Source organism: Salvelinus sp. IW2-2015, linkage group LG27 (assembly GCF_002910315.2).
Source record: "Salvelinus sp. IW2-2015 linkage group LG27, ASM291031v2, whole genome shotgun sequence".
Lineage (NCBI taxonomy): Eukaryota > Metazoa > Chordata > Actinopteri > Salmoniformes > Salmonidae > Salvelinus > Salvelinus sp. IW2-2015.
The window spans coordinates 37,358,794-37,371,512 of NC_036867.1; the positions used below are offsets into that span (position 1 = coordinate 37,358,794).

At 47.9% G+C, this 12,719-nt stretch overlaps 1 protein-coding gene across 6 annotated transcripts; it reads right to left on the minus strand.

The window, feature by feature from the left end:
* Nucleotides 1–168: 168 nt before the first annotated feature.
* On the minus strand, nt 169–12,621 carry LOC111953173 (probable ribonuclease ZC3H12C). 6 transcript variants are annotated; one of them, XM_023972266.3, is made up of 6 exons: nt 12,531–12,621; nt 4,726–5,599; nt 4,409–4,548; nt 4,077–4,311; nt 3,528–3,634; nt 169–3,092 (listed from the first exon to the last, which is right to left on the minus strand). In XM_023972266.3, exons 2-6 carry the CDS (start codon nt 5,499–5,501, stop codon nt 1,681–1,683), a joined length of 2,670 nt encoding a protein of 889 aa, XP_023828034.1. In that variant the 5' UTR covers nt 5,502–5,599; nt 12,531–12,621; the 3' UTR covers nt 169–1,680. The 6 variants fall into 6 exon arrangements, with proteins under 6 accessions (XP_023828034.1, XP_023828033.1, XP_023828032.1 ...); XM_023972265.3 differs by lacking the exon at nt 12,531–12,621 and adding an exon at nt 12,155–12,508; XM_023972264.3 differs by lacking the exon at nt 12,531–12,621 and adding an exon at nt 9,764–9,914.
* Between the last annotated feature and the right edge of the window lie 98 nt (nt 12,622–12,719).

A 12,719-nucleotide genomic window follows, 5' to 3' on the forward strand; every position in this document is an offset into this window, starting at 1 on the left:
TTCTGTCGAAATGAGAGTTAAGACTGCATTTCCAACAAAACAAGGACAACCAATTGTTAATGAAGAATACAAAGCCAATACTATATTTGATAGGCACGAAGTTGTCAAGCAAATATAATACAACAGAACTGATAAATCAAGCACAAAGAAAATATGATACAAGAACACTTGAAGAAAACATGGCTGACGCTTTATTTTAAGGGTCCGTAATAAACTAAGTTAATTATATGGCGTTTACAAACAGTACATACCATTTATTAATCATAGTTCATACACAAATGTATATATATCCTGTGCTGTCAGTTTATTTTACCAGGTACTGCTGAAATGTCTATCAATGTCAAACCCATCTTTTTGGGAGAAATTACACTGGTCACTCAAAACATTATAAAGTATAAATAGCACTCACTTTAGATTAGGGGCTGCAAAAAGACAACTAATGTTTAGTAAATTGGTTATAAATGTGGGGAAAATGATTATTAAATGGTGAACACACTTTATAAATGACTTCAATGGTTTATTACGGTCGATTAAAATAAAGTGTCACCAAAACATGCATAACAGTTTGCTGAACATGGTTCAGAGTATTTGATGTGTCATTAGCACAATGCCGTGTAAAGGCATTACTTTTTGCCCACGTCCGGGCCCTCACTGACACACGGTGCCAGAGAGGTTTTTCGTTACAAAACAAAATTAATATTTTTTTACCGACCCACGCATATTTCATTTCACCTAGCTGGCCACTTGGGTTCAACCCAGCCTAGGCTATTCTCCATCCCAAAAAGTCAGAATACCTCACCTTTTTTCATGTATCTAATTTGATTAATACTTCTAAACAAACCATGTCTAAAAACAATCAAATGTTGCCTGGAATATCTCATACAGTATTATAGTTTAAAATGCACCAGCTATATATAAACAGCTTTTCATGAATCGATTACACACCTACGGATATATATACAGGTATATAATCCTAAATGAACGATACAATTTGTATCAACAAAGAAAGGCTTTCTGTCTACCAGGGATTGTGCCGGTAACTGTAACAGATTGTCAACATCAAGCCAAGTGCTCTGAGCCATTTGGATAGGTCTTCAGGGAAAACAGCCAAAGGGAATTGACTTGGGATTTGAGCTCGAGTCTACCGTGTCTGTAGCAGCTGCAGGCTTGGAGCCAAAACGAGGGGCCAGAGACGTCCCTTACTAAGACAAGGTCGACGAACGTGCCCGTCTCTACAACTACTGCAAGACATTCTCTCAACTCAGAAGACTAACTCAGCCACCTACTATCACAACAACAGGCACAAACAAAACACACAGCACTGAAAAACAGAGAAACAAATCAATTAGACCGATTGAACACAGAAGATATACACATCCCCAACAACCAAGATTCTGTTGATAAATGGTGGTCAATTTGGGGGTGAATGTTTCCAAAATGGAGTAGAAAATATAGAATAGAAGTAAGATTAGGCATATAATCAGATCCCTCGGATTCCAGTTATTTCTAAAATGTTTCAAACAGCGGAGGAAAAAGTGACTTGGAAATCAACGCATATCCTCACCTGCACATGATTAACACTAAGTTATCCACAAACAAATGTACAGTCAAACCCTTATATTGTCAAAACTACAACTAACTGTTGTTATGAATAGGGAGAGAGTAGTAGGCTAGCTGGACTCAGTAGCCGGACTGGGACTTCTCAGCCAAGATGGCGGCAGCTAGCTGCTGGGCGTCCGTCACATGGGGGTTCCTCCCCATAACCCGGCCCACCAGCTCAGAGGGGAAGATGTTACACAGGATGAGGTAGACCTTTCCCCGTACCGGCTCAGGGCGGGGGGCTCCTGGTGCATGTGGTGGGGGGGCATGGACGGGTGGGATGGCTGAGGGGCATGGGATGGGTGAGGGGGCTGAGGGGGGTAGGGTGGGTGGTAAGAGTGTGTGGTCTGTCCCCATGGAGATGTGTGTCCCCAGCCTACATCGTGGGTCTTTGGTAGACTGGTAGGTCTCACAGCGGGACTGAGGGGGTTGGCTGCAGTAGGGATCCCAGGAGAAGGCTTTCCTGGGGGGCAGCAGGGAGCGTTCGTACAGCCGGGAGTCTGACAGCGTCTCCAGCCGCGTGTTGGCCAGGCAGCGGCCCAGAGGGGAGCCAGCAGGGTAGGGGCCGGACTGGGACACAGAGGGGTAGTCTCCAGGGCAGCTGGAGCGGGCGCCTACGGCCTGGTGCGGGAGGGGGTACAGAGGGCGCTTCAGGTGGGGGTCAGGGGGCTCGTCGTGAGGGAAGCTGTGGCCCCGTGCCAGGCTCTGGTGATAGCCATAGAGGACAGAGGTGTGGGGGGAGGGGTGGTGTGGCTCGAGCAGGGGGGCAGAGTGTTGAGAGTACAGGCGGTTGTGTTGATGGTGCTGATGCTGCTGATGGTGGACGTATTTGTCCAGCAGAGGGCCTGGGCAGCACAGACAGTAGGCTCTCTCTCCGTACAAGTCACAGCCGCTATTGCCACAGTCTGACGTGCCCAGCAGACGCAGGTCGGTGTCCAGCGGGAAGCGGCACTCCGGACTCCTCCGTGCTGCCAGGCCAGAGTGGACCGGCGTCACTGAGTAGTAGCTCAGATCTGGAGGGTCACAGCTGGAGGAGTAGGGGTCAGGGTGGGGGTACGGCAGGGTCATGTAGGGTGTGTCCCTGCCCAGGCTCGGTGGCTGTTCCTGGGGGTCGCTGAGGGCAGAGGGGGGTCCTCCAGGGGCAGGGGACAGAGTAACACTCCCACTACAACAACTACTCCCACTACTACTACTGAGGCTGTTGCATTTCTCAGCGTGTCTCAGCTTGCCCTCTGCCTCGCCGTAGGACAGCGCCCGGATGCTGGGGTCACACTGCCTTTTGGGGGCAGAACCTCTCTTGGTGCCCATCACTACATTGTTGAGCACGCTGTGGCTCTTCACCAGCCCGGCCTCGCCAGCCTGGCCCTTGGCGCTAGTAGAGGTGGCAGAGGTCTTGGCGCTGGCACGCAGCTCGTCTGCCACCGAGCGCTGGCACTGGGCACTCCTCTCCGGGTGGTAGTACTTACACTTGTGGCCGTAAGTGCACTTCTTGCCTAAAGAAAGGGGGAGAAAGGATAGGGAACTGGTTAGCACACAGGCTAGTGATGATTTTTAATTTAATTTTACCTTTATTTAACTAGGCAAGTCAGTTAAGAACAAATTCTTATTTTCAATGACGGCCTAGGAACAGTGGGTTAACTGCCTTGTTCAGGGGCAGAACGACAGATTTGTACCTTGTCAGCTCGGGTATTCGAACTTGCAACCTTTCGGTTACTAGTCCAACACTCTAACCACTAGGCTAACCTGCTGCCATGATGCGGCAGTGGTTCACTTAGAAAGTAGCAACCCAATGATCTTCAGCACCAGTAGCTGGAAGTCATCCAGCTGATGAAGAAATGATTCATTCACATTATAACACTGGGAGAAGTCATGACATGGTGGACAAGTGATAAACATATTAAAGAGTTAATAATAATGGCGGGGCCCACCGTAAGGACAGGGCTGCTTCTTGTGCTCTGGCATGATGGGACGTTTCCTCAGGAAGTTCTCCAGACTGGGACCATGACGACCTAGAGGGTCATCAGGAGGCATGAACCTGGGAGGGAGGGGAGAGTAAGAGAGAGGGAGGAGCGAGAGCGAGGGAGGAGAGGAGAGAAAGCGAGGGAGGAGAGAGAGCATGGGAGGAGAGGAGAGAGAGCGAGGGAGGAGGGGAGAGAGAGCGAGGGAGGGGGGAGAGAGAGGGAGGGGAGGAGAGAGAGCGAGGGAGGGGAGGAAAGGAAGGGGAAAAAGAGGGGAGGGAAAAGGTAGAAAAAAGAGGGAGGAAAGAGAGAGAGCGAGGGAGGGGAGGAGAGGAGAGAGAACGAGGGAGGGGAGGAGCGAGGGAGGGAGGGACGGGAGGGAGAAAGGAGTGGAGAGAGATTATTACCATATTAACATACTTAATCCTATACAGCCAAGCATTAGCATAATGAACATCATACCACTTCTAGGCTAAAGAAGATGGACACTAAGCCAGAGCCGTATCACTCCTTCCTTACTTGTCGTTGACAAACGAGTACATGAGCAGCCGCTCGTCAATTAACTTCTTCCACTCTGGCTTCTCACTGGCCAGGTCGCGGTAGTTGTCGTTGGAGACGATGATGCCGTCGGACTCGTAGGCCAGCTTGACGATGAAACGGTCGTCATAGCAGACCACCCGGCGACCCTGGACCCGACGAGACGGAGTGAACACCAAGATCTTGTCCTTCTCCAGACGACGTAAGATATCCTGGTCTAGAGAGATGGAGAGAATTGGAGAACCGTGTAATCCAGTAAGCACCGAGGCCCATCTGACATATGTATGTGAACTCTCAGGTGTGTTTGTGTTTACCTGTGATGAGGGCGTCAGGGCGGGACTGCTCTTTCTTCCAGGACGGCACAAACACAGTGATGTCACGGTGACCTCGCTCCAGGAACCAATCAACAGCCAGCTGGATGCCGTAGCAGGAGAACACCTCTTTATTGCCGTGGCTACCAGAGATGGAGACAGACGTTAACTACCTTACAGGCTCTAACATCATATCAACAATATGTAGGTGACTTTGACAACAGTTACACAACTACCTTTACAACGGGCTACAATGGAGGAAATAGCCATTGTGCGTTTTCTGTAATCAAGATGACCGTCTATGGTTCATAGACCCTCACCTCATTGCCACGTTGCTACCGTCCAGGACGACGGGCCGCAGGTTGTCCTTGTCCCCCAGGAGGAGGTCTGTCTGATAAGGGGAGTCTGTCCTCCCCTGCTGCGCCTCCACTGCCTCCACATACCCACAGGAAGAAGAGGAGGAAGAGGAGGAGCAGGTGGAGGGGGCGGTCTGTGAAGCCGTGGACCCAGTCAGCTGTTGGTTTGTCTCGACCTTACGGCCCAGTTTGACCAGCTCTCCCAGTATGTCGTTGATGAGTGTATACGGCCCCAGCTTGGCCAGCACCAGCCGCACCAGCTCCTCGGTGTAGCCCAGCTTCAGGGCAAACTCCAGCTTGGACTGGTACTCCCTCAGGGCTTCCCCGGATGAAGGCTCCCCCGACGGAGGGTCAGGAGGCCCCTCGGACCCCAGGTCCACACAGGGAGTCCTGCACAGAGGTTGGTGGGTGTTGGGAACAGGCACTCCATCTAGCTCAGATACGGACACTCTTCCAGCCGGGTTAGAACCGGTGCTGTTTCGGGCTGGCTCCGGGTCACTGTCGAACCCAGCGCTCTCCTCCCCCACCACCTCCCCCTCCTTCCCCCCAGGCGTGGACAAGCTGCAACTGCCACTGCCCTTGCAGGCCTCTTCCTCCTCCTCGCCCCGCTCCATACTGGGCCCTGTATCGGCGCCAGCCTGCCTGCTGACGGAGCCTTCGATGTGGAGGTACTCTAAATCCAGCCCCAGGTCAAGGATGCGGCCTGCTCCATCCTCCTCCGGATGGTCCTTCAGGCCCATGAATCTGTCACAAACATCCAGCTCTGGGCTGAGGCCTGACCCGGAGGACCACTCCCACCACTTCTACCCCCGTCTTACCGTGTCCATGGCATGAGCGCCTGAGAGAGAGAGAGAGAAAGAGAGAGATGTAAAAGAGCGAGTTAAATGGATGGTTCAAAACGATTGGAAGAGTATTTCAGTGAGTAAAGCCCAAGGATGAACTGAGATCCATTAGACAAGGCTTGACTTCAGTTCAAAAACAATAGGAGGGAATCCATGCTCCTAAAATGTCTCGTTAAAGTTTGAATCTCACGAGACATACATCTCCTACACACCTCTGGTGTCAGTAACCTGATGAGAAACTTCAACGGACTTGACTATCAACACCTGGGAGATTCATTTCTTGGTTTTAGTGAGGATAGGTAGACGGAGCTGTGAGCTTCACCCGAGAGAGAGAGACAGAATAATAGAATATACCAAACTAATGATCCTCAATAAACCAATATTTGACACTTTTGGACAAATTGTACTGCAATAAATACAGAACTTGACATATGCTCTGCGACAGACTGCTGTCTTAGGAAACATATGGGAACTGTTGTATGTTTCTTTAGTAAAATAAGACCATGTCTAGGCTACTCAAACACTGAACCTAATTTGGTTGTTGGATGTGACTAGCTGACCTGAGCCGAGCTCCCCAGCAGGGCACAGATTGGCTGAGACAAAGAGGGGTGCGTTCCTGGGGGTGCCCTGTCCTAATTAAGGGGTTCCCGCTCTTTTAGAGGGGCCAGCCACGGCGTGCCGCCTCTCACCCAGCCCACGTCACAACACATCAATCTCAAGGGGAACAGAGGATGCTCTGTTTAAACACAAATGGCCATTATGTGTTGGGCTAAGGCCCGACTCCCCCCGTGCTTCAGGAGCATATGGTTCCTCCCCTGAGGAAGAGTCACTCGTTTGAACAGTAAAGGACCAGGAAGTAATACAATAGAAACACTCAGGCCTCAATGGTAACCAATAGGGTGGCAGAATTTGATGACTTGCAAGTTGCAATGAGGAAACATTAAGTCTGTTCCTCGAAGATAGGGCACCATGGTACTTGGGGTAATTTCCTTTTCAATCCAGTCATTTCAGAAGTAATTTCAGCATTGAAATACAAATTCAATGGAAAAATCCTCACTTAAAATAAACTGCAATTTTCAAACAGGGGTTTCAATAGATCTCTTGTATTGTGAAATGGATTTGAAGACCCCAACCCGGATGGGCACTATAAACAACTGCATATTATAATATCACAAGAAATAACAGTCAGTGTATAGCCCACGGCATCATCATTTAGTCATATCTGTGCAACAATGTGGTTACAGGGCATCATCACGTTAGCAGATACATCTGTTGAGTCTGCAGCCTCTAGCCTTTTAAAGGTTAGGCCTAAAACCTCATCTAAATGTTTTCATGTCTGCTAAAATGTAACATCCCTTTAAAGATGTCATGGTGGGGTGGGAGGATGGGAGTGTGCGCATTATATGAAAGAGGGCTGCTTAGCAACATGGCCCAGGGTTGCTAGGCTGCAGCGGTTGAAAGAATGTCCCCTGAAAAATATTCCAAGACAGACCCAGAGCTGGAATAATTTACTATTTTGTGCACAAAAGGAAGACCCGGGGAAGAGGGGCCGCTTAAGTGTGTCTGACTGACGTTCCCCAACAATACAACTGCCAGTTGCACTCTGGGTCACCTCCGCTGCAGCCATTGTCGGGTTGGTGCTCTGAGCGCCCGCCGCCTGTCCACAGCCGCACACACAGAAGGGGACTGGGTTGTGTTGTCTAGGTGACGAGCCTCTCGAAGCAACAGTCCTCCTGATGGGATGCAGAACATGCAGTGGAGGGTGTCCGCCCTGCTCTGAGGCCTTCGCTCAGCATCTTTCAACGTGTGTTCTCGCAGGCACTCCGGATGACCTAGCTACCTGTTGAGAGAGACAGACGGCAGAGATTTGAAAAAGACTTCGGCCACAAAGAGAGCAGGGAGAGAGGGTTTCAGTGTCTCTCTCATCATCATCATCATCATCATCCCAGAGGCTCGCAGAAGCTGCTTCAGACATGCAGATTATCCAATGTCGGCTAGAAACCAAAACGCTGTTACAGAAATCTTATGTCATGTAGCCTACAACCTTTTCCTTGGAATCACGTAGCTCATTATCAGTGGTCGCATAACTATCAAGCTGTGTGGACTATGATGTCATGCCTTGTTGGGCAGCCGCCAGGCTCAACTGCCGTTTCATTCGATAGCATCTTTCAAACATCAGCCCAGAGTCCCTCCTAGTATTGGCGGTGCATTCATTGATTGAAGCACTGAAGCGGTAGGCTAATGAATATGTAACACAGGGCTTTGGACTGGGAAGACAGCGGTGTGTGGGATGGGGTCTGGGTGTTCCCTCCTTGGTTCTTTCCAAAGAAAAGGAAGGGTTAGCTCAGTTCAGCACTGTCTGGGAGGGATGGAGAGGGCTGAAGGCTTTGCTGCCATTAGCCAGGGCAACAGATGTCTTCTGGAACCGCAGGGGAAAGAGAGTAACTTCTGGTCCTCTCCCTCCCGCTCCGTGTAGCACTGGCTCCATGGAACCGCTGCGTCCGCCCCGCCAGCACAGTCACGTGACACTAAAAAGGGAACCTTCTCTTCTTCATCCTAAAAAACAACACGGACATTGTCTCTCCCCATCTCATCAGCAACACATCACTCATACGCCACCACCCAGCCAGTGACAATGTTTCTAGTACCTTCATCTCAGTGAGACAGTTTTTCCAGTAATGTTCGTCCAAAAGTATTTTGAAGCAAAGGAATTAACAAATAATTTACCTTTTAAAACCAAACTATTATCAAACTGGCCAAGTCTCCAATAGTCTCTTAGAATTCAGAACGAGGCTTAAAACACGGACATGAAGCTTAGTTTGATTCTCATTCACTTTCGGAGAGATTATTCCGTCAGAGAAAGTAAGAGGAAACAACTATACTCCACAATAACCTAAATGACAGAGTGAAGAGAAGAAAGCCTGTACAGAATAATAACTTAAAACACAAGGCCAAATCTACACTGGATTTGCTTACCAAGAAGACAGTGAATGTTCCTGAGTGGCCGAGTTACAGTTTTGACTTAAATCTATTTGAAAATCTATGGCAAGACCTGAAAAGGGTTGTCTAGCAATGATTAAAGAATTAAATGGGGAAATGTTGCGCAATCCAGGTGTGTAAAGCTGTAAGAGAAAGACTCACAGCTGTAATCGCTGCCAAACGTGCTTCTACAAAGTACTGACTCAGGGGTGTAAACATTTACGTAAATTAGATTTCTGTACTTCATTTTCAATAAAAGTGCAAACATTTCTAGAAACTGGTTTTCACTTTGTCATTATGGGATATTGTGTGTAGGTGGGTGAGAATTTGTTTATATTTAATCCATTTTTAATTCAGGCTGTAACAACAAMATGTGGAATAAGTCAAGGGGCGTGAATACTTTCTGAAGGCATTGTATATCTAGGTCAAATTCAGACTACCCCAATAGATTACTATTTTCAGAAAGAAGTGTTGCATAACTTGCTACAGCCTCCTCACGATTTGGTATTTTTCACTAAAGTGTAAAACCACAATAAACTAAATGTTGAAACAAAACATATGCACAGTCAGTGTCTCATAACATACACCCTCTCGTGCTACAAGTCCCTTAAAGAGGCTGTGAAAAGACATTGCCCCAAAGCCCTGTGAGAGCCCTATAAGAAAGAGAAACCGGTCACACAGGTGCGGGGAGACAACGTGTTCAAAGGTGACCACTCCACTGGTGAAGAGACATGCCCTTGGTCAAACATAAATCACTACACATTCCAAGGAAAAATAACACAAAGGCCTAATTGGGTACAGCTAAATACTAACATATTTGATGTCATTACAAACGCTCATGGCAACTTGTTTTTTTAAACCTGTTATAATTCTGTCAGAAGACATAAGCCTATTGAAATTCTGCATTGAAACAGACATGGTTTGATGAGAAAGAGCCTAAATTGTTAGGCCTAATATCTCCACTTACCCTGACCTCAGTAAAACATCCAACGGCCAAACAAAGCAAACCTCCTTAGTAAAATGGCCTTAAGGAAATAACTTGGTTCATTCCAGCATTAGAGAAAGCTTTTAGAAGTTCATAGATCCCCCCCTGCTCAACAGATGTGAGCAAAAAATAAAGTATTTCACATTCCATACGCTTCCTACTCTTCAAACCCAAAATCCAAGGATAGTGTGTTTACCATAAGGTACAGTTTTTCCCAAGAAAGCCAGGCAGGTTGAACAATGAGTGCCTCAACAGATGGAGCTACAATGTCGACCATTCCTCGGTTAGACACTGGCTGCCTGGCTCCACCAATGGGAGTGCAGTGACCTCACAATGAGACCCACAAACGCAGGCGGGCAGGCGCATATGAACCCAGTCTCCTATAGGCACGCGTAGACAGAGATATAYACACACACACACACACACACACACAGCCCCTGTCACTCTGAAAGGGTCTTCCCCTGTGTGAGCAATGAATCAAAGAGGGGGTGTATGGTCAATAACAGAGGCACACAAAGGGAGTCATGCAGGCAGCTGCAACATGAGGCCAGTGCTACTAGAACACAGGCCTGGGGTGAGGAACACCTGGCTAGTTGGGGTACTGCAGCCACTCTAACTCCTTTGTTTTTGGCTTGGTTGGGGTGAGGGTCAGGGTTAGGGTTACACACTTCTACTGGGGTAAATCATGTTAAAAGCACTGCATGTCCTTACAGAGAATGCAAGAGGGGAGGGGGGAGTCGCAGTGGGGTGAAAGGGGACAGGATGGGCATGTAGGGTGGGCTGGAATGAGTATGAAAAGGGGGACTTTTTAATTGTTCCAGGCGGCACACTTTAAGGGAAATGACTTGGAAGCACAAATAATTTGTTTAGTTCCTGAACTTTAAGTTGGGATAAACACTGCATGTATTTAGGCAAGTTTAAATGGAGTTGGTGGCACTGGACAGAACTTTCTTTATAAACAAAAGTAAAATGCTCCCAACTGTGACTTGTTTATCTGACACTCACATAAGTCACTGTTGGGACTGTGAGCGCATCGGAGTTGTGTTTTAGCACTCAGTATTACCTTGGCTGTGTAATAGAACCACAGCAGCTGAGGAGAGCAGAGTAGCCCGGGCAGATGTTGGAGAGCTGGAGGCAAAAGAGTAAAGCTGGCCCATGGTACTGTATAACAGTCTAATAACATAGTAGACCAGGGATCATCAACTAGATTCAGACACGGGCCAATGTTTTCTGGAGCAGATGGTTGGAGGGCCAGAACATAATTACAAATCATTTGTAGACTGCAAATTGAGCACAAGAAGTCCAAACAAATATGTTTGACTTTAACAATCATTACAAACCTCGCTTTCATTTGAATACAATCAAATTCGACCCGCCAGTTGGTGAACGCTGCAGTAGCCCATTGACCGTAAGCTGTCAGCCACTCTCAGTTACAGCGGCTTAGAGACCATCTGCCCCCTCGGCTTAAAGTAAACAGGTGTCTTTACGACAACTGCTGGCGGTCCACCCAACATACTGTATAACATAGTCTAATAACACAGTAGCCCATTGACCATTAGCCACACTGTTACAGTGGCTTAGAGACCACCTGCCCCCTCGACTTAAAGTAAACAGGTGTCTTTGCAGCAACAACTGCTGGAAGTTCACCTATACCCCGATTTGCATTCTCAGCCACAAATAGCTGGCATTCCTCAAAATGGCAGGTCGTCTTCAACACAGCACTCCAAACACCACACAGTTTCAAAGGTTAGATGAAGATTTGGTTTCAAATGTTTTTTCAACAGTAATAGGCCTAGGACAATAGGCCTGAACTATGCAAATTAGGGTTAAAAAGACAAGTAGTGAAGTAGAGAGTCGGGGACACTTTTACTAGAAGACACTGCGCTACCAGTGTCAAAGTGAGCAGAAGAGAATTAGGAATTAGAATAGTCATTTAATAGCATCTATGGCCACTGTGCTCTCGGACCTTTTATTTGACCCCGCTGGCTTTTCAGTTACAAGGGCCACGTCACCACTGACCTCCAGCCATCTCAGTCAACATACACGGTCATGTTCAGTAGGCACAAAACAGGAGGAAGGTTCAGGAAATATTTAGAAAATAATTTTGCCCTAATAAAAAAATAGGTTTAATAATTTTGTCCCTTTAGTTACTTTTGACCACTGACCAGTAATGGCTGCTATTGACAGGCTGCCTCCAGCCGTGGCAGAGAGGGCCAGGTCGGTGAGGAGCAGCAGCAGGAGTGTTGTGGTCCATGGGGCCAGGGTGAGGACCTGGAGGCAGGCAGGAGAAAGGGAGAGACCCTCATAGGACAGGCCAGCTGTTGGGCCAAGCAAACCCATTGCCCAGGCCAGACAACTCCCCAGTCAGCCCACCCAATTGTGAATGGTGGCTTGTTTAAAAAAAAATCTAATCTTTCATGAGGCCTCCATGCTCATGTCTGGGGTGCAGGTGCCCCTCTCTCTTACAGCTGAATGGACAAGAGGAGACAGTGGGACACGTGCAGGCTGGCGTGGGTAACACACACGGAGCCTGTTGTGATCTAGATCGCTAAATGTCTAACTTAAAAAGCACAAGAAATTCACTCACCAGTCGTAGGTAGCCAAGTTAGCGACATTAGAATCAGCAGCACTTATTTGGTGGTCCTTACATGCTCTAGTCTACAGTGCCAACAGCTGCTGGGCGTGGCATTCGACACAAAGTTGGCTAGCTAAAATGTAAAATAATTGACAGCTGCAAAATGATACCGTTTGTAGGTTACCTAACTAGTTAGCTAGCGTTGACAGGATTAGACTGCCTGCAGCATTGCTGCTTCCTTTTGAAGTTCGACGTGCAATTCATACCGAAATCTTGATAGTCAGAACCACCAGTAACATCGTCCAAGCTAGCTACATACAAACGGCTAGCCAAATTTATGGCACTTGTATGTGGCCCAAACGTGAAAATGTCTTATCGTGAAACAAACCTTTCAGTTCACCTGCTGATGGTTGACATAAACATCCGGCTCGAGTTGCCTGGGAGGAAGCTAGAGCAGACAGGCTAGAGCTAGGAGCAGTGCGTGGTACAGGGTCATCTTGTGGTGAGCTGACAGAAGTACAAGGAGTCTTTACTTGAAGATAAATTAATTAAAATGGGTTAAATTATGGAAATGTCA